The following is a 23,084-nucleotide window of genomic DNA, read 5'->3' as shown; positions in this document are numbered from 1 at the left end:
AAGAAGAGCTTAGCTTGAATTTGAGTACTCAGCAGTTTCAAAAATAATATTTTTATTTGTGTTTTTGAACCTTGAAAATCATGATCCAAAGAATGTAAAATAATGTCTACACTGGCCGAAAAAATTGATTTTTATAATTTGTTTAATTTTTTTTTAAATACATGTAGCAATAGGTCCGAAACTATGGCATTTAGGTATAGGCTAACATGAAAATAATCGGTATTTCTTAAGGACTTCAAAATAAAAAAGACATAGAGGGTGTTCCATTTAAAATAAGAAAGGTCATAAGATTTCCAGAAAAACGGAAGATCTGACAACAATGTAATTATCACTATAATATCGGCTACATTAGAAAACCCCTACCCACCAAAAACCTATAAAAATCGTGCAAGACATTTCCGAGATAATTGAGGGTTTCTATACATAAAACTCACTCTGTATATATTATAATTACTATAATAATATTATATTAATACGCATTAATTGGTTCAATACTTCAATGCAGTCAATTTGAACTTTTTATGATAAAATTAGTGAATTAGTCAGTATTTCGAATGTATATTTTGAATCTAGGTATAAAATATACGACTATATTAGTTGCAATAAATTATCAAATTGATAATATACAGTGTGTCGCATTTAAGATGAAGACACCCCTATATTTCGGCTATTAAAATATATGTATGTATGTATATACACCGTTCTTAGGCGTCAACGCCCTTCGGTAGGGATCTATGGGGCAGTTTCACCGAGCCGCAAGCCCTTATCCCTTGCCGTACTGCTCCCTCATAGGTCGATCAGATGCCCGCATATTCAGGTCTAAGCGCCAGATTCATATTTAGAATTTTATACTGACGCGTTAGCCTTTTTGTTTTCCGATGGCCTGGGCTGGGCTTGAACTCTCGTACCTCACGGCGAAGTGAAGTGCGGGTCAGCCGCTAGTCGCACTGAGCTATCTGATCGATCAAAATATATACAGATTTGAAATTTGGCACAGTCATACAGGTTGATGGTTCACAATTTTTAAAATAGTCAAATGAAATTTAAATTTTAAACGCAGGCTACTGCGAATCCACAAGCAGGGTGAATTTTCGGTATGCGATTCGATTTGCTCCGCGTTAGAGATATCGAAAAAAGTTATTCCAAATATTATAAGCCCACATACCAAATTTTATGATAAAATTCACACTCTTAGTGTTTTTCAGTTGTTTTAGTCACGATCCTAAATCCTAAAATTGGCTGTCCCGAGATGCATCTCGAGACAGCCAAAAACGGTTTTTTCAATTTTTTCGTTCTTTCCGCTCAGATATTAAAAATTCTGCCTCTGCCATTCACAAGAACGACAAAAAACGCACAAAAAATACTATTTAAAAGTTGGCCAAATCATATTTACATAACCTAAAAATGTTTTGAAAATTTAAAAAAATTTTCCTGAGCTCATTTTTTATTACAAAAATCTGAAAAAAATCAGGCTGTTTTGTATTCAAAATATACATCCTCTTGAATTTTTTCAGATTTTTTAAAGTAAAATTGCGCTCACAAAAAAATAAAACCTAAAAATTTTTCTTTTCTCGATTTAAGAGGTTTTAGGACCTCTGGGTAGCTAAAAATTTGCATGAGGGCATAATTTTTATTTAAAAAATGGAAAATGTTTGTGGATATGTATGTTTGTTTGTATGTATGTATGTGGAAAAGTTAAACCGATCTGAATTTTTTTTTTCTGTGTTTCAAGAGGGTGTGAGGGCCGATTCAGAACCGGTCTAATTTTTGACTTCTGACTACCCGTAAGTTAGCTAGAGGACTAAGTAGATACAAAATAGCATATTTTTTGGGCGTATATATCTTAGGTTCAAGAAAAGACAGGAAAACTGCAAATACACCAAATTAATAGGGTTGAGTTAAGCTTTCAAATGGCCCTTAAGCGATCAAGCTGAGACATACGCACTGCTCACCATAGCCAAAAAACTGAAAAATTAAACTTTGAAAATTTTGGTTTTTCGACAATTACTCAAAATTTCAACCTACGAATTGCGCCAATAACTGAGCGTTTGTAGAAGGACTCAGGACGCGTCTAACGGTGTACACCTTATATCTGGGAAAATTCGAATTTTTAAGTTATAGGGTTCATAAGTATGATCAAATTTATTTCTTATGGGAAAAACGGTTTTTCAAGCTCAATAATTCCTGTAATACGTTCAGTTATCATACTCGATCTTGGATGCATCAGATACTACTTGTCAATACGTTTCAAATTCATGTTTAGTGATCAACATCAGGTAAGCCGTTCAGAAATTATAGAGCTCCAAAAGTATAATTAGTCCATGAACTGAAATTTTTCACTTCGCAATTTTTACAGAATGGATAGATTTGTTTAAAAATTTGATAATAAGTAGTGGATAGTCCAAGGATCAAAATCTATATGATGCCGAAAGACGCTTTTACCAAGGGGGTAGTTGCCACCTCATCTCGAGGGTGGAAATTTTTTTTATATTTTGACCGCAAATGCTGGTAAAAATATTAATTGTCCTTCACATAACATTTCGAACATTTGTACTTATGGTAGTGGTCTTTTCGGGCCGCTGATCACAGTTTAAAGAAGCAGAAGAAGAAAAAGAAGATTATTAAGCTTCTTGACAAGTGACGTCCGCGCATCACTGTTTTTTTTCTGTGCGTGTACTGATCACAAGTGTTTTCCAAATAGTTTTATAAAAATTATTAGAAAGTGTTTATACCACAAGAGTCATCAGAGATTAATTATGTATCCCGAAAGAGGCGGAAATATGAAAATTTGCAACAGAAACTGGTAGAGTTAAGGTATTTATATGATATTTTTGGGTTTTATCCGAAAAGACCAAGTTATTTATAAGATATTTTTGAATTATTTTATGTTAGATAAATTAAATTATGTGTGAATAGATCGAACTATAAATATTTAATATTTACGAAATGACAATTTTAATCAAATTCAAACTTGGGGTCCTTTTTTGTTGTTATCAATATATTTTCTCTGTTGTCATAGTTACTATATCTCGCCTTCTTCCCTATTCGAAATACTCAAAACGTCAATAGTATTGTCAAAACACACAGAGATGTAACAGGCGCTATGTTGCCACACTGCACTGGTTTTCCTATTAATGTTTATTTTGTAGCAAAATGTCCGACAGACATGATATTATGCAAAAATTTATATTGTTTGTGTCAATAAGGATACCTTAAGGTAGCCCAAAGTAATACAGACTAAATTGTTAGGGGTTTAACAATAAAATTATAGCCCAAAGGTTTAAAATAGAACAAAATAAAGGGTTTACCAATAAAATTAGTGCAGGGGTGCTTTTAAGCAGCCCAAAAAATCTTTATGATTATTTGACCTGCCTCTATTTTCCAGAGGTACTCTACAGTAGTCCAGAAGTTTAGAATAGAACAAAATATATTAGTTTAACTGCTTTTGTAAATTTTACTTCGATTTCACGTTACAAGCAAGTTTACTTGCACTAAATTATTTGTTTGGTTTTGTGTTCAAACAATAAAACTAGAGCAGAGGTATTTTTTAGTAGCCTAGACAATCTTTATGATCATTTTATCTGCTTCTATTTCTCAGAGGTATTTTTACAGTAGCCCAGCAGTTTGGAATACAATAGAATTATATTTATTTCACTACTTTTGTAAATTCTACTTCGATTTAAGATTACAAGCAAGTTTAATTACACCAAGTTTTTTGTTTGGTTTGTCTTCAAACAATAAAATTACAGCAGAGGGTACTTTTTAGCAGCCCAGACAATCTTTATGATTATTTTATCTGCTTCTATTTCTCCGAGGTACTTTAATGTAGCCCAGAAGTTTAGAATACAATAAAATGTATTTATTCAACTACTTTGTGCACATTTTGCCTAGATTTCATATTACGAGGGTAGTAAGTTTACTGCTTACATTAAATGTTTGTTTGGTTTGTCCTCAAACAATAAAACTAGAAGAGGGTACTTTTTTTAGTAGCCCAGAAAATCTTTATTTTGAGCTACTCCTATTTCGCAGAGTTACTTATAGTAGCCCAGAAGTTTAGAATAGAATAAAATATATTTAACTACTTTTTGCACATTCTGCATTGATTTTTATCGTCTACCTTGATATTACAAAGTTAGTAAGTGTACTTACAATAAATTTTTGTTTGGTTTTGTCAAAAATATTAAACAAAGATACAAAATCGGCTTTATTAAGTCATCTCGAAGTCATTACGAAGCCACAAAAGACCACTGTTTATCCAAAGACTGTACCACAAAGCCAAGCTGCTGTTTCCACTCAGCATCCATCAAGAGTTCTTTCAGAATCTAGCAACTTTAATCAGCAGCGTTTAAACTTCAATCCAACCTTGAGCAGACCAAGATTTGGACAAAGTCAGTACTCAAATCACCCTCTACTAGCATCGAGATACAAACAATCGAACAGACAGCAGTACCAAAAGCAAATGAGAACAACCAGGATGTCATACTAAAGGTCAATAAAAATTAATAGGGTAATATGTCTAACTGTATTAAAATATGGAAAGGGATTACTTCAGATAAGAAAGTTTTAAGTTGGGTCTAAGGTTTTAATATTTTATTTAAAACAACGCCCTCTGAAGAGAGAGCACCAAAAGTTCTCATAGACCCAAACTGGTCGTATGACAAAAAAAAATTACTTGAAAAGTAATTAAAAATTACTATTTCTCCTTCTTCACATACAAAAGGACAATTTATTTTTCGTAGTTTTTTGTGCCCAAAAAGGACGGAAATCAGAGATTTTGTTTTGAATTTAAAACAATTGAATTGCTTTATAGAAGCCACATATTTTAAGCTTGAAGACTATAATAGGTCAGTCCTCAAGCTCATTTTCAAGGGTTATGGCAAAAATAGATTTAAAAGTTGTCTATTTTGCTATTCCTGTTCATTAAAATTCTAAAAAATATTTAAAATTTAAGTACAGAACTTTTTTATATTAATTAAATTGTTAACCGTTTGGTTTGAATAATATCTCGGCTTTTATATTTACAAAAACTTTAAAACCAGCCCTAAATAATCTAATAACAGGAGGCTTTACTTTTGTCAATTTTTTAGAGGACCGTTTACCAATTTCAAAATCATATTTAAAATGTAAAGAAAATATTGTTTACATTTTCTATGTTTTTTCTGCTTGGGATTTACTATAAATAAAAAAAAAAAGAAAAGTATACTTTCACCCACACAAAATATAACTTTTCTTGGTTTTACGTTTGATTCGAACCTGATATATTTTGCACCTGCTGACAAAAAAAAAATCTAATAATATTCAGAACATCAAAAATAAAAGTACATGTAAAATAAGATCATTTGCAGCCTTAATCGGTCAGTTTGTAACAGTTCGTCCATTTATGGAAGTTCAATATGGAAAATTATACTAAAAAAAAATATATAAATAAATAAAAAAGAAAAGTAGCCTGTTTCTTAAACTAATAGTTATAACACTAAAATGACCATACCTAAATACTTAAAAACGATTACAATTGGTGGTTAAATAACATACCAATTAGTGAGCAAAATATAAAATAATCCAATTATATACTTGAAATATTTTGCGATGCATATATCTTTTAGCATGGCGGGTATGCTGCATTGATAACAAAACTCATGGTTTTTGGAGTCATGAACAACAACTACATATAAATGTACTTCAGTTACTAGCAGCATATAGTGGCTTGAAATCCTTTTTCAACGAATATAGGAATTGTAACATTTTGCTAGGAATAAATAACGCAACAGCTGTGTCTTGCATTAACAAGATGGGTAGTGTACAGTACTCAACATTTGCAGATAAGTTTAATAATTCTGTGGAAATAGGAATTTAAAAATTATTTTTGCATCTATAACAGTAAAAAAAAACAAAAAAAAAATGCTTTTGCCTGACTCGGAATCAAGATCTTTAAAAATAGAAACAGAGTAGGTATTCTTTAAGTGATAATTGTGTTACTATAATTTTTGAGCAGCTTCTTATTCCAGAAATCGATATGTTTGCCACATATCCTAAAAAAAAAAAAAAAATGTACAAGGTATGTAATTTTGAACCCTGACCCCGGATCAGAGAAAGCCAATGCCTTAACTCTAGATTGGCATGGATTTAAATTTTATGTTTTTCAGCCTTGGTACACAACCTTTGACCACCACACCTTACACAACCAAAAAGATAATTATGGACCTGATAAAAATTTAATCTAGAATTTTTTTTTGGGCTTTTATATCCAGGACATCCTTTGGGTTTCCATATTCTTGTCAGGCAAGCTTTTTAAGAAAAGGCATTCCTGAGGATTCCATCCCATCTATTACAACAAATCACTAAATCTGTTGATACAGTTTTCAAGAGATGGTGACGGTTTAGTATAAAATAATAACCATTTTGCTTATAAATTATCAAATTTTAATTTTATTAAATCTATCGTAGAACAGGATTATAATTATAGCTCGTATAAACATTCACAGTGCTGCATTGGCGTTGATAGAAGATATCCTAGAATATTATAAAAACATTTTTAAATTTTTTTTACAAATGTATATATACCCTCAAACCTTAATTGCCCAAATATTAATTAACTTGGGACCCTCTACCAGTATTATTCTATTTAGAAACATTATTTCGTCTCACAAGCCTTTCCCTGAAAGATCTTACTTACAAACTTGTAATGTTGATTGCACTCACTTCAGTTCAGAGGTTGCAAACCCTGTACCTAATAAAAATTCAGAATATTTTCATGGATCAAGATAAAATTAACATTTTGATATAATATAGAATAAAGACTTCCTCAAAAAATAATAATAATAATAATAAATAAACAAATATCAACCTATTTAAAACAAAAAACACAGTTGAGGGTGTTTAGAGATTTCTAAAACATTCGTCCTCAATCGGAAGACAATTTGTTTATAACTAAAAACAAAAAAAAAAGAGACGTATAAAGCAACATCTACCCAGGCGTTGAGTAGATGGATATAACATTTTTTTAAATTAAAAATATAGACACTAATATTTTTAAAGTGTATAGTGTCAGACATGCATCTACCTCAGCGGGAGTTAGAACTGGATTATAGAAGATATTAGAGAGACGGCGAGATGGACAGAAAATTCTCAAGTATTCAATATTTTTTATAATAAACCTCTAGCAAAAGATTAAGGACTCTTTGCAAAACCGTATTGTCTGGTGAGTCCATGTAATTGTATATAATTGTAATTATATTACATGTGTAGGTTACTAATATTAGTAAGAACATTAATTTTCTTATTATGTTTATTTGTACCTGGTTGAAGGTACACATCTCATATAATTAAAATATAAACATGAATCTTAATTAATAATTGCTCTAATATGTTAGTTAGGTATACATATGTATATATTTTGTGTAAAGTTTCTAAAAAAAATTGCTAAGTACTATTCATTTTTGGATTGCAATGTACTTTTGTTTATTTATCGCACAATATTGTTTAATCTTTCAACAGCCTACCATAAGTACAAATGTTCGAAATGTTATGTGAAGGACAATTAATTGATTGGTTGACTTACCTGTTAAGGAGGGACAATCATAATTGTCCTATCTTACATTTCGAACATTTGTACGCTCCCCCCCCCATTGATTCTTTTGAACCCACCCATGTCTTGTGCGATAAAAATAAAATAAAAATAAAAAAACAGTGATGCGCGGACGTCACTTGTCAAGAAGCTTAATAATCTTCTTTTTCTTCTTTTGCTTCTTTAAACTGTGATCAGCGGCCCGAAAAGACCACTACCATAAGTACAAATGTTCGAAATGTAAGATAGGACAATTATGATTGTCCCTCCTTAACAGGTAAGTCAACCAATCAATTAATTATAAACAAAAAATGTTCATTATACATTTTTTTGATAAAATTAATAGTTTTCGATTTATTAGTTATCGAAGCTGTTAGTTTTATATCGGAAAGATTACCAGATAACGGCAGTTCTCGCCAGTGGCGCAGAAATACACCTCCCTACACGCGACACTATTATATACACGAAATTTTTAAATTTTTTAAATCTGACTGAATTGAAAATTGTGCCAACTCCCATCTTCAAGTTCAGGAAAAGACTCACCCATTCATATGTCAACCATCCATTTTGGTCCAAGGGTGTCGATTTTACGGCCCTTCTTATTTAGGGTCTGTTTTTCGTTCTGGTCCCCAAAACTCCCAAAAACTTCGAAAATTCAAGTCCAACCTTTGCGGTTTCTAATAGAACTGATCATCACCTTTTAAAAGCATGTCTAATTTTGAAAATCGGTTATATAATTTAAAAGTTATAGAGCTTAGAAATGTGACTCAATTTTTATTTAAAAAAGGGAAAATGTTTGTGGATATGTATGTATGTGTGTTTGAAAGTTAAACCGATTTGATATTTTTTCTCTGTATTTAAAGAGGGGGTCAGGGCCGATTTAGAATCGGTGTAGTTTGTGACTTTTGACCACCCATAAGCCAGCTATAGGACTTTGTAGGTACAAAACGGCATATTTTTTGGGGGTATATATATTCGGATCAAGAAGAGGCATGAGAACCGCAAATATATCAAATCAATAGTGTTGACTTAAGCTTTCAAATGGTGTCCAAGCCGTCAGGATCAGACATACACACGGCTTAGTATAGCCGAAAAACTGAAAAATTAATTTTGAAAATTTTGGTTTTTCGACAATTACTCAACATTTCAACGTACGAATTGTGCCAATAACTTAGCGTTTGTATAAGGACTCAAGACGAATCTAACGATGTATACCTCATATCCGGGAAAATTCAAATTTTTAGGTTATAGGCTTCATAAATATGATAAAATCTATTTTCTGTGGGAAAAACGGTTTCGAAAGCTAAATAATTCCTGTACCTAATAGCTTTAGTTATCATACTTGACCTTAGATCCATCAGATACTACTGGTCAATACGTTTCAAACTCATGTTTACTGATCAAAATCGGTTAAGCCGTTTAGAGAAGTTATTAAGATACAAAAGTATAATCCAATTAACGATTATTCCCCAAATGGTTTATGAGTTGTAGTGTTTACGACGCTAAATTTGATCTGGCAACGGGCAATCCGACTTCATTTACCGGCCATCTCAATATATTTTTTTTTTCAATCTATTTCGAATAGAAAAAAATTTAGTGTACATTCGATGGACACTAGATGATTTGGGAGATAATGCAACAAAGGTGACCATTTATAAAGCTTGACGTGTAATAGAGGAACATTGCATTCAACTTCATACATTTAATTTATAAATAACTTTGAAAAACTCCTGATACAAGAATAAAAAACCGCTAAACGCCGTAAAAATGAGTGGCGCATAAAATATTCCAGCTACAAAAGATCTGATATGAATGTTACGTGGCGCGAAAATGGATTTTCATTTGATGCAAAACAAAATTCTAGTTTTATTTTAAAAGATTTTTCCATAATATTTGCTAAATTTGAAGTAAACGCGCCACAAAAGAGTTTCAAAATTCAAACTGTATCAAAGTTACTCTTTTGTGGCGCGTTTACTTCAAATTTAGCAAATATTATGGAAAAATCTTTTAAAATAAAACTAGAATTTTGTTTTGCATCAAATGAAAATCCATTTTCGCGCCACGTAACATTCATATCAGATCTTTTGTAGCTGGAATATTTTATGCGCCACTCATTTTTACGGCGTTTAGCGGTTTTTTATTCTTGTTTAACCTATACATGGCTTTTTAGTCATTTCAATTTTTAATTAATTTTAATTATTATTTACGAATATTTATAGAGGTCGCATAGGACTGTGGTCCCTTCTTTATCATTTGAATGAATGACAGTCTTCCTCAGCTGTTCACGTGAGTTCAAAATGGTTTCACTCAGGCATGTTGTCTATTTAAAATAAAATAGAATTTAGATGTGAATTTATTCATTTTAAGGGGTTGTTATACCCGATATCTGTGGCTTTTGCCCAGTATCCATGTTTTTATTGTGTTGTTTAGCAATTGCTCTTCTATGAAAGTTTTATAAGAGGACGTAAGTTTTTCAATCCTTTTTTTTATAAGAAAATCTTATCTTAAATGTCCTTTTAGGAAGCTCTGATGATGACAGGTTATGTGTTGAAAGTAAGCTGATAATAAAACATTTTTTACACACTATCAAATTTTTTTTGAGAACATACACCTGTTTGCCGATTTGACCTACTTAGAAGTGTGTACAAGTCTTACAGTCTTTTCCAATATATATATTTACCTGCGTGATATTATTATCCTGTGCTGATAATTTATATTCCATATAAGTTGCAAATCCTTCTTTTAGCCAGATATCATTCCAGTATGCGATTGTTGCTGAAACAGAAGTAAGAGTTTTGCATATGTTTCCAATTGACTACGTAATAAATATGACAATCTACATTAATTTCTCAATAGATGATAAAAACATTTAACATAGCTTACCCAAATTCCCAAACCAAAAATGACTTATTTCGTGATATGTGATCAGTTTTATCTGAGATTTGGTATAAATACGTAACGGTATAGTAAGTATACCCTGCCTAAAAGTAATTAACCCCCAATTTTCTGTAGCTGCAGTTGCCTTTCGTTTGTATTCAATCAAATCTAAAAAATCGAGATTAAATGAGAATATGAATAAAGGTACTTAGTCCTGTCGCCAGGGGAACAGAATCCTTTATTCAGATGTGTTTACCCAAGTTTCTTTTATGTATTTTGACCCGTAGAATATGAATTTTTTGGATAACAGTTGATCCGGATGTCGATAAGATTATTATAAACAAAGAACTTGAGGAATTCCATAACAGCGATTTTTCCCAAAACAAAACATTTTTTTTGTATTTCTAAGTAAAAAGTGTTCTTACAAGTTTTTTCGTAGGATGCATGGTTTTAAAGAAAAACGCGGTTAAACATTAAAAAAATCGAAAAATTACAATTTTTGAAACCGAATAACTTTTGATTAAAAAATAAAATAGAGATTCTGCTTACCGCATTTGAAAGTTCATGTCAAATTTTATCGGTTTTGATTAAGTATTTGCATTGCTAAAACTTAATTTTTTATTGTTAAACAAAGCTATAAACACATAGTGCTTGAGTGATGTTTTCAATGCATTTTTCATTTAAAATCGAACGAGTAGGCGCGCCTAAAAACAGGTTATTTTTACGTAGCATGCATTAAAATACATGCATTGCGCACGGGAAACACTATTTGTTTATAGCTTTGTTTGACAATGAAAAAATTAATTTTTAGCAATGCAAATAATCAAAATCGGTATAATTTGACTTGAATTTCAAATGCCGTAAGCAGAATTGCTATTTTATTTTTTAATCAAGAGTTATTCGGGTTCGAAAATTTCCATTTTTCGATTTTTTGAAAATTCAACTGCGTTTATCTTGAAAAGTATGCATCCTACGAAAAAACTTTTAAGAATATTTTTTGCTTAGAATGACCCAAAAAATACACAAAAAACGTTTTGTTTTGCGAAAAATCGCTGTTATGTAATTCCTCAAGTTATTTGTTTATAACAATCTTATCGACATCCGTATCAAATGTTACCCAAAAAATTAGAGTTCTACGGGTCAAAATACATAAAAAAACTTGGAAAAGTCCATCTGAATAAAGGAGGCCGTTGTACCCCCCTCCCTAGCGACAGGACTAAGACCTTGACACATTATGTTTTGACACTGGATATACTACGTTGTTGTTGGTACACTATGTATAGTTTGGGTGTACGATTATTACATTGTTTTTGAAGTTGTCAAATAACAATCATCAACTAGATTTGATTTGTGTTTTTGTTGTAGTATCAAACACTACAACAAAACACAAAAATTACATTATTGGCATACCTAGATAATTAAAAAAAAACATGCAGAACCTAAAGCTAGAGAGGGAAGTAATAAAAGGATCCCTGAAAAAAGTTGTCAAAGAAATTGCAGAGGTGAATCCCAGTGACGAGAAGACAATACAAAGACTCCTGCAACAAGTTGATGATAAAGCAGAGCGAGTATTTCTTCTAGGCAACAGTATAAAAGACATTATATTTGCAGAAGAAACCAGTACGGAAGCTACAAACAAGGAATTAAATGATGAAGAAAACTATCGTGATGAGGTAGGAAAATTTAGAATAGAATGTGATATTTGATCAAAACTATAAAAACGTTGAAAGATCAAGAAAAAACAGGTGCAAGAAAGGAAAAACCTGTCAAGAATTATCCTTTGCCAAAAATTGAAATTAAGAAATTTGTTGGAAATGCCAAAAACTGCCAAAAAAATATTTTTGGGACCAGTTTAGAAAAATCGATGAAGACGCAGACCTTCCAAACGAAGACAAGTCCCAATACCTGACCCAATCAGCAGAATATGGCACGCCAGCCAGAAGCTTTGTCGAAAGCTTACCACCTTCCGCTGAGAAGTATAAGATAACTATTGACCAACTAAAAAATAGATTCTCAAGGGACAAAATTTTAATTGAGGTTTACGTTAGGGAGTTACTTAAGTTAGGATACTGGATATTAAGGTGCATCGAAAAAATAAAAGTTGGAAATGTTATATCTAATAGCGTGAAAAAGTTGCTACTGTTATTTTTCAGCATATTAGTATTTTTAATTTTTTTTCTAAGCGAATTTTCTGCTCCCCCCCGACCTTGAATGTTATTAAATATCTGATTTTTATGGAAATTTCAATTTATATTATTTGGAATAAAATATGTGCTAACTCGATCTAAAATCAATTAAAGAAAACTTAAAATGTTGTCAATTACAAATTTAAACGATATTTAAAGTTTCATTTGTTTTTTCAGTCTCCCCAACTCCTTTGAAATTTCCCGCTTCGTGAGTCCGTGCGTGTAATTTTCACTTATGTTTGGTGCGATGCCTTACTTTGTTATTATTGTTGTTTGTAAATTAAAGAATTTTAAAATAGATAAACCAGGACCATGGGGAATAAAATTAAGATGTGCTGTGGACCGCCCCATTTTTGGTCAACCACCAAATATACCTGAAAATGTTTTAAAGAAATAAAAACAAGCGATGAAGTTTTGTGGTTGCAAGAGGATAAAAAACTCAGCAAAAACCAAGAATTTTCTGGTATTGCCGAACAAGTTGCAATTAAATTGGAGGAAATATGGAAAAAGGCTTTAATTCCAATAATTTAACATACAAGAATCATTCAGCTTTTAAAAGCCTGTCATGACAAATATATGAAACTTAGAAACCATTTAAGAACAGGCAAAATAGTGAAATTTACAAAAATAAAATTCAATGCTTTAAGAACAAAAGTAAAACTACACGATTCGATCTTGCAGAATGCAAATGTGACACTCTGATTAATTGTGTTTGTAGCAAATCTCAAAAAGTGCCTCTGGATGAGCGCGAATTTCTATTAAATCAAAAAGGTCCCAAAAAAATATTGATAAGCTCGATTGATAGGGAAAACAAAAGCAAATATAATCAAAGAGAACAACGGTAAAAGAAGAAAGTTACCGACGCAAAGACAAAACTTTAGCTCAAGTAAAAAACAGTTTTATGGTCAATCGATCGTGGAAGAACACTTAACACCTGTGCATGAGCCAGGGTGCAAATATTTCGGATATGGGTATCCGCTGTCTGGTATATCAGAAAGTATCAAATCCAGCTATTGCATGTAACGAAACAGTCGTAAATACTGGCGTTAAGGGTGACGTAATACGGTTGTTAGAAGAACATCTTAAAAAACCGCTTCAGTGGTTTGTATGTCTGAGACATTCAAATGATCTACCCCTTGGACATCAAAAGAAGTTTACCAGTGACCAAATTAAAAAACGTGAGGGTCTTCAAACTTTCTCCTATAAAAATTTTGATTCAAACGGCTACTTTGAGTTAATTAACTAATAAGAATATCACCTTACAGAACCACCTATATTCTCTAGATTTTCTAATGACAATCTACGATATTTTATTAAGACCCGTTTAACATTGATATTGAGAAATATCACTGCCACAAACAATGTGTAGAACGATGTGTCAAGCTTGTGAAACAAGCTTCTCTAGCAGTTTGTGGAGCGTATTCGAGGGATGGATTTATATAGACTCGAATTGATTCCAGAAAAACTATGCTTCACTTTAATGCTAAATCGGAAGACATCTTCGAATAGAGTGCTTTTACCATATTTTTTGTAATATTATTTATATACCTAATTTTGTACTTTGCTTTATATTTATTTTAGTGTTAAAAAACTTGGGTGACGTCAGGGAGACGGATAAGTTAGGCTATTTTGTTATAAAAAGAATGTTTTAGTATACTTTTCTTAAGTAAAATTTTTAATTGCCTTGTGAAATTAGAAAATATTCTCCAATTTAAACCGAATTTATTTATTCAAGTTTTATAAGGTATTACATGTCCCTTACAAAAGAAATTCGCATATTAATGTATTTTTACTAATTTTTAGTTGCCGTGGGGGCCAGAAAATATTTTTTTTATTTCAACGCAATTTTACTAAAATACTAAATAGAGTGTTAGGCAACTTTTGTTAGCTAATATATTTTCGTTTCGAAATAAAAATTTTTTTCGTCTGTTAACATTATTTCAAAATTTTTAATTGTCTTGGGGGGGCAGAAGGTATTTTCTAATTTCGAAAAAATTTTACCAAAATACTTAACAGTTGATTGGGCAACTTTTGTGAGGTATTACATTTCCATCGCAAAAAAAAATTTTTTTTCGCCTTTTTCGATGCACCCTACTGGATATACTACGTTGTTGTTGGTACACCATGTATAGTTTGAGTGTACGATTATTACGTTGTTTTTGAAGTTGTCAAGTTGTCAAATACAATCATTACAAAAGTCACAATTTACGTTTCCCTTTCTTTATAAAGCACTACACCAAAACACAAAAATTCACATTATTTAACCAACTGCGAAAAATTGATAATCTGATCTCAACGAACTATATCATGTAGGGTCTGTTATGTATGAATAATACAGGGTGAAATTTTGAAATTATACAGTGTGAAAACCACTTATAGGGGAGTGCATTTAGATTTTCACTTCAGAAAAAATCAAATAAGATAAAACTTTTTGTAATTTCATTAAGAAGTGTTTAATAAGCAACATATCAAAAAGTTCTACTCGAGAAGTGGGTGCTTCATTTTTTATTAAACAAATGAACAGCAAAGTTAGATGTTTTTTTAAATAACTCCGAAAATATAATTTTTAGAAAAAAACTGAGTTGACCATTGAAAAATTCAGAAAATTTTACAAAAAAAAACCTTATATAAAGATTTTTCTAAAATTAAATCTCTAGCTTCTGTAATTTTTTATTTATAACGCTAAAGTCACCCTTCTCACACACATTGGCGCACTGTAAACTAGCGTTGGAAGAATTGCATGGTTGAGTTTTTTTAAGGTAATTCTTTAAATAATGGATCAAAACGAACTTTATAAATTGGACATGAAAGAGGATGAAATAATCTATCTTATGGTTTTAATATAAAGAAATAAAATGTATGGACATAAGTACGGTGTGGGCGGAAATTGAGCCTTACATGAATTTTGTTTAAAAATGATTTAAAAATGTGTAACTAATACAATTTTACTTATAAAACTCTCAAATTTGCACAACTTACCTATCAATCATCTTACTAAACGATGTTTTATTGAAAAAAAAATCTCAAAAATTGAATTTAAATAATACGATGTCTCAAAAAATGTAATTTTTGAAAACTTCGTAGTTTTACAGAATTCCCACCAATTTAAGACGGTATTACTCAAGTTTGAATAAATCTAATACAATTTTTTTGCTATTTTTTTAAAGCTTGTAATGTAGTCATTAAAAATCACCGAATTATTTTAGTTTAAAAATGAAATAAACAATTTCTTTTTGAGAAAACTAAAAAGATAACAAAAATGTAATACAAAAACCGAAAATTACCAGCATAAAAAATGTATATACAGAGTGATCAAAACTTTTTTCTGTAAAACTTACCTAAAATACATTTAATAATAAGCTTCAACAATAATAAATGTTTAACAAAAAAATTTTTTTTAGGTCTTATACAGTATGTCTGCGTAACTTGGAACCTATTGATAACTTTTTTAACAGTTTTACGAAAAAAGTTATTGTTTATAAAATACTCTGCATCGTATATAACATAAGATGAAACCATCAAATATCAAATTTTGTTAATTTTGTACGAGGTATGTTAAAAAATATGAATTTCACTCAAGGGTAAAGTACGTTTATATTTCACAATATCGAAAATTTTTATGAAGAAAAGTTGTTTGGAATTAAAAACTATGTTCCAATATGTAATTATATCCTTCTCATCGAAAATTTGTTTTTTTTTAATATTATTTCTAATACATTTTAATTTTTAATATTATTGTGAAAATTATTTGTTTATCTTTTTTTTTAAGAATGAAATTCCATATTTGTTTGATTGGATTCTACTTGTTTTTCATTTAAATATCCGCCATTTTGGATCCGCCATTTTGAAATTTAAATTTTTAATCTTTAATTCAGATTCAACAACCTGTTAAAAATAAAGACAATAAATGTTTTAGAAAAATGTTCTTTTTTATGTTCTTTTTAGAAAATCCGCATTTTGGATCCGCCATTTCATAGTTTATAATGTTAACATTTAAGTTAGGTTTATCAAAGCTCTCAAAAATAAATATATGCAGAAATAAATACATTTTGTAATGAAATTATGATTTTACAACTATTTTTTAAGTTATCAGCCATTTTGGATCTACCATTTTATAATTTAAATTGTATCAAAATTTGATTCCGGTTCAGCAACCTCTCAAAAATATCCACATATATGTAAACAAACACGTTTTATAAAAAAAAATTAGGATTTTACAACTACTTTTTAAGGATTCTTAGGAAAAAATCCGCCATTTTGAATCCGCCATTTTGAATTTGCAAATTGTAATGTCAGATTCGGGTTCTGCATAATCAAAACTAAAATAAAAACATTTTTTATCAAAATAAAATGTTGAATTCACCCATATTCTTAACATTATTTATACAAAACAATTGTTATTGTTTAAACAATTAATGAACAATTAGCGGCGAAATTTGTGAGTAGAACTTTTTACTTTAACATATTTATAAACTAACAAAAAAAGTTTTAGAAAAACATAACCTTGTTTGATTTTTTCCGAAACATTGTATCTTTTCGTTCCAATTGCACTCCCCTATTATGGAAAAAATTGATCGAGTCCTTATTTAAAAAAATTATAAAAACCGCCGGTAGGTACACGTCAAATTTTTAATTTAAATGTTACAAATATAGCATAGTCAATAAGCTTTATTTTTAATAAATAAAACACCCTGAATATTTTTATACTTATTTTTAAAAGATCCTTAAAAACTTGATCTCAACGAACTGTTATTATCTTTTTATCTAGGGTCTTTATGAATATTATAAGGTGAAATTTTGAAATGTATATTCTTTTTCTCATGATCATTTTTCAGTGCGTCACAGTTTTTCGATTTCTTTCTAATGCATTAAATTGTATGTGACAGAAAAAAAGGCACGTCTGAGATTACAGACAGTAAGTTAGTTATTCTAGTTGTCGATAGATGGCGCCATAATAAAAAAAATATTTTTTTTAATTAGATAATAATATTACAAATATAATCTGTATAATTTATAAGACTATACAAATCAAAGAAAATACCATTTTATAAATGCAAGAAACACATTTGATTTGTTTTTATTCCAAATTGAAAATAAAATGTGACAACTGTCAGATTTAACTAAAACGTCATGTTAGAATAAATGTCATAAATGTGTATTATCACGGACCTACCCTTTTTCCTTTCATTTGTTACGCACTGAAAAATGCTCATGAAAAGGACATTATATCTGATATACTGATACAATAGGGCTTTTCATCGATTGTCATTTGTTTCGAGCTTCTGTCATGTGTCACATAATATTAATATATCTACGTCATACGTCTTTGGTTTGTATCATTGGTACATACCAATAACGTACGACGTAGATAAATTAATATTATGTGACACATGACAGAAGCTCGAAACAAATGACTGTGAATGAAAAGCCCTATAAAATAAATATATACCGGGTGGTGAATTGTAAAACGGGCCATAGGAAACTCAATGTAAAATTCCAAACTGTTGAATTCCTGCTTCCCTAATTATTTTGCATCAAAAGTCATAAGAAACTATTTGTAGAGGATCCAAATTTGTATTGAAAACAACTGTTAAAATTGTCCTACGAACAATAATTATTCAAAATTTTGTAAAAATATAATACATTTTTTGACTGTAACGCCAAAGTTAGGCTACACACAGTGCAATAATGTGTATAAGGTTGCATTTGGTGACATTGAAGTTATTATACAGTGCATTCGTAAAGTGTGGAAACGGTCTATTATCTCATGGCTTAACTATTTTCAGAGTTAAAGCTCTGACAGATCGATTTTTATTTTTAAATTATAATTTTTTGACGTATAATAGTATATAATATTGACGTCATTGATTTGGGCGTGATGACGTCATGGATGATTTTTTTAAATGGGAATAGTGGTCGTGTGGTAGCTCATTTGAAAGGAGATTCAATTCTCTATTCAGTAATATAAACATTAACATCATTATTTATACCAGGTGGCCAAAAAAATAATTTTTGAATTAAAATAATTGGCGCAAAAAGAAGAATGTATGTAATTTATTTAACTCAAAATACATTTTACTGATACCATGTAAAATAAAAAATGTTTATTTCATAAATAAACATTTTTTTCTCTTTTCTGACAGCAGTAACATGTATTTTGAGAAAAATAAATTGCATACTTACTTATATTGTTTTTTTTGGCGGCAATTAATTTAATTCAAAAATTATTTTTTTGGCCACCCGGTATAAATAACGATGTTAATGTTTATATTACTGAATAGAGAATTGAATCACCTTTCAAATAAGATACCACACGAGCCCTGTTCCTATTTAAAAAATTAATCGATGACGTCATCACGCCCAAATCGATGACGTCACTATTATGGGATATACGTCAAAAAATCATAATTTAAAAATAAAAATCGACCTCTCAGAGCTTTAGCTCTGAAAATAATTAAGTCATGAGATAATAGACCGTTTCCACACTTTACGAATGCACTGTATTAACAATTTGAACTGTCAATTTTTTTTGTTTGTTTTATCATTTATTGTTTAAAACACATTTTTATTATTTAATGGCATAGACATTAGTCATTCAGCCAGTTGCAATAAAGAATATACAATCCTATCCCTAATACAAAATTAAACAGAAACAATATAGTAATACGATAAATAATACAATACAATAATAATACAATAAAAACAATGATGGATATCTGATAAAGTGATATAATATTTATGATAAAAAAGGATGCAAATCTGAACTTAATTGGACTGAATTAGTCTCAACTTAAAGTTCAGGAAAAGACTCACCAATTCATATGTCAACCATCCATTTTGGTCCAAGGGTGTGGATTTTACGGCCCTTTCTATTTAGGGTCTGTTTTTCGTTCTCGTCCCCAAAACTACGAAAAACTTCAAAAATTTAAATCCGACCTTTGCGGCTTCTAATAGTACTGATCATTACCTTTCCAACGCATGTCTAATTTTGAAAATCGGTTATACCATTCAAACGTTGCCGAGCTCAGAAGTATGACTCAATTTTTATTTAAAAAAAGAAAAATGTTTGTGGATGTGTATGTATGTGTGTTTAAAAGTTAAACCGATTTGAATTTTTTTTCTGTGTTTGAAGAGGGACTCAGTGCCAATTCAGAACCGGTGTAGTTTGTGACTTTTGACCACCCATAAGCCAGCTGGAGGACTTGGTAAGTACAAAACGGCATATTTTTGGGGGTATATATCTTCGGATCAAGAAGAGACAGGAGAACCGCAAATACACCAAATCCATAGTGTTGAGTTAAGCTTTCAAATGGTGTCTAAGCCGTCAGGATCAGACATACACACGGGTCAGTATAACCGAAAAACTATACTTTGAAAATTTTGGTGTTTCGACAATTACTCAAAATTTCAACCTAAGAATTGCGCCAATAACTGAGCGTTTGTAGAAGGACACTAGACGGATCTAACGGGTATACGTCATATTCGGGAAAATTCGAATTTTTAAGTTAGGCTTCATAAGTATGATCAAATTTATTTCCTACGGGAAGAACGGTTTCTCAAGCTCAATAATAATAGCTTCCTGTAATAGCTTCAGTTATCATACCTGACCTTAGATCCATCAGATACTACTGGTAAATACGTTTCAAACTCATGTTTACTGATCAAAATCGGTAAAGCCTTTTAGAAGTTATTAAGCTACAAAAGTATAATCCAATTAACGATTATTCCCGAAATGGTTTATGTAGTTGTAGTGATTACGACGCTAAATTTGATCTGTCAACGGGCAATCCGACTTCATTTACCGGTCATCTTAATATTTTTTTCAATCTATTTCGAATAGAAAAAATCTAGTGTACATTCGATGGACACTAGATCATTTGGGAGATAATGCAACAAAGGTGACCATTTATAAAGCTTAACTTCATACATTTAATTTATAAATAACTTTGAAAAAGTCCTGATACAAGAATAAAAAACCGCTAAACGCCTTTAAAATGAGTGGCGCATACAATATTCCAGCTACAAAAGATCTGATATGAATATTACGTGTCGCGAAAATGTATTTTCATTTTGATGTAAAACAAAATTCTAGTTTTACTTTAAAAGATTTTTCTATAATCTTTGCTAAATTTGAAGTAAACGCGCGACAAAAGCGTTTCAAAATTCAAACTGTATCAAAGTTACTCTTTTGTGGCGCGTTTACTTCAAATTTAAAATATTATGGAAAAACCTTTTACAATAAAACTAGAATTTTGTTTTGCATCAAAATGAAAATACATTTTCGCGCCACGTAATATTCATATCAGATCTTCTGTAGCTGGAATATTGTATGCGCCACCCATTTTTAAGGCGTTTAGCAGTTTTTTATTCTTGTATAAAACACATTAAAGTTGATATTATAAGATACCCTTCAGTCAGTCAATAATGTGCGCAGTGTCAGTTAAATAGTAACGTGTGGTCTAACTTTCACACACATACCTACTGTGGCAAATGCATTATATTTTTCAAAATTTTGGAATGTGTTTAAATCGTAGAACAATTGTAACTGTTGTTTTACAGACTTCAATCCTCTATAAATAGCTTTTCATGACTTTTGATGTAAAATAATTAGGGAAGCAGGAATTCAACAGTTTAGAATTTTACATTGAGTTTCCTATGGCCCGTTTTACGATTCACCACCCTGTAGAACTAAAATTTGATAATTGCAACATTTTATGTATTTAATATCTTGACGGAATACCTAATTTTAAAATTTCAGCTTGTTTTATTCATAACATATAGATCCTACATACTAATACAGTTTTTTATGATCAGGTTTTAAGCAGCTTTTAAAAACAAAAAAATATACCTGAGCTTTATTAAAAGTAAAGATAAATAATTTCCTCACCAAAATAATCTTTTACCTGCATTTAGAAGGGTATGTCATAATCCCACAGGTATTTTCCTCACCAAGACTCAAATGGTTATTTCAGTTATTTCAGGTAGATTTTACTAAAAGGCATTCAATTGAATTATTTATCTACTATTAAATTACAGTAGGTATGTACCTATAACAATTAATTAATTAATTATATTATATTATATTATATTATTTTTAGTCACAATTGGAATTTTGACAAAAATGGCATGTTTAATAGAAAGTGATCGCGGTAAACCTTACGCGGTATTGGTATTTGAAAATTTTATTTTTTATAAAGTGAAAGTTTTATAAAGTGCAGAAATGTTTTGAAGGATAAAACAACTTGGAGTGCGAAATTTTTTACTATTGGTGCAACTTTTACAATATCTAGAAGTAGCCTACAACATAATCATGAACCAGATTGTCAGAAGTTAGATCGAAACATTATTTCTAACTATTGTAAACTTAACGCCAAGCCAAAGAGAATATTGAAACACCAGCAAAAATTATACGCCAAGCGCTTGCAGCTAATTTGTCTGAAACAATTACTACGATTGTTGTCAGTTACATAAGAAAAAATATACAGGGTGTCCCGAAAAGATTGGTCATAAATTATACCACAGATTCTGGGGTCAAAAATAGGTTGATTAAACCTCACTTACCTATATACAATAATGCACAAAAAAAAGTTACAGCCCTTTGAAGTTACAAAATGAAAATCGATTTTTTTTCATATATCGAAAACTCTTAGAGATTTTTTATTGAAAATGGACATTTGGGACTCTTATGGTAGCAATATCTTAAAAAAAAATTAAAGTGAAATTTTTTCACCCCATAAAAATTTTATGAGGGTTTTGTTCCCTTAAACCCCCCCAAACTTTTGTGTACGTTCCAATTAAATTATTATTGTGGCACCATTAGCTAAACACAATATTTTTAAAACTTTTTTGCCTCTTAGTACTTTTTCGATAAGCCGGTGTTTATCGAGATATTTTGAATATTTTTCGAATCCACCACATATTTGTAATATGGATATGGTTAAGTACTATTGTAGCGACCTGTTAATAAAATGAAACTTTATAATTTACATTTTTAGGTATATTTTGAAAAAGAAGCCACATCTCGATAAAAGATGACTTATCAAAAAAAGACTAAGAGGCAAAACAGTTTTAAAAATACTGTGTTTAACTAATGGTACCACAATAATAGTTTAATTAGAACGTACACAAATATTTGGGGGGTTTAAAGGAACAAAACCCCCTTAAAATTTTTATGTAAACATATAAAAAAGAAGCCTTATCTCGATAAAACTGGCTTATTGACAAAATACTAAGAGGCAAAAAAGTTTTAAAAACGTTGTGCTTAACTAATGGTACTACAATAATAAATTAATTGGAACGTACACCAAAATTTGGGGGGTTTAAGGGAACAAAACTTGCTTTAACTAAGCGTTAAAAATTTTTATGGGGTGGACAAATTTCACGATAATTTTGTTTTAAGATGTTCCTGCCATAATAATGATACATGTCCATTTTCAACAAAAAATCTCTAAATAGTT

General features: G+C 30.4%; 1 protein-coding gene across 2 annotated transcripts in view; it reads right to left on the bottom strand.

Annotated features, from left to right (window-relative positions):
* Nucleotides 1-23,084, bottom strand: part of LOC114340544 (glutamyl aminopeptidase-like) — a 311,863-nt gene that overhangs the window by 156,808 nt on the left and 131,971 nt on the right. For both annotated transcript variants that reach the window (XM_050645536.1, XM_050645537.1), the window contains exons 5-6: nt 10,448-10,609; nt 10,245-10,339 (exon numbers count right to left, since the gene is read on the bottom strand). In XM_050645536.1, coding sequence (XP_050501493.1) covers nt 10,245-10,339; nt 10,448-10,609 — 257 coding nt within the window. The remainder of the gene's footprint in view (nt 1-10,244; nt 10,340-10,447; nt 10,610-23,084) is intronic.

This window comes from Diabrotica virgifera, chromosome 3 (assembly GCF_917563875.1).
Source record: "Diabrotica virgifera virgifera chromosome 3, PGI_DIABVI_V3a".
NCBI lineage: Eukaryota > Metazoa > Arthropoda > Insecta > Coleoptera > Chrysomelidae > Diabrotica > Diabrotica virgifera.
This window is presented reverse-complemented; position numbering and strand designations above follow the sequence as displayed.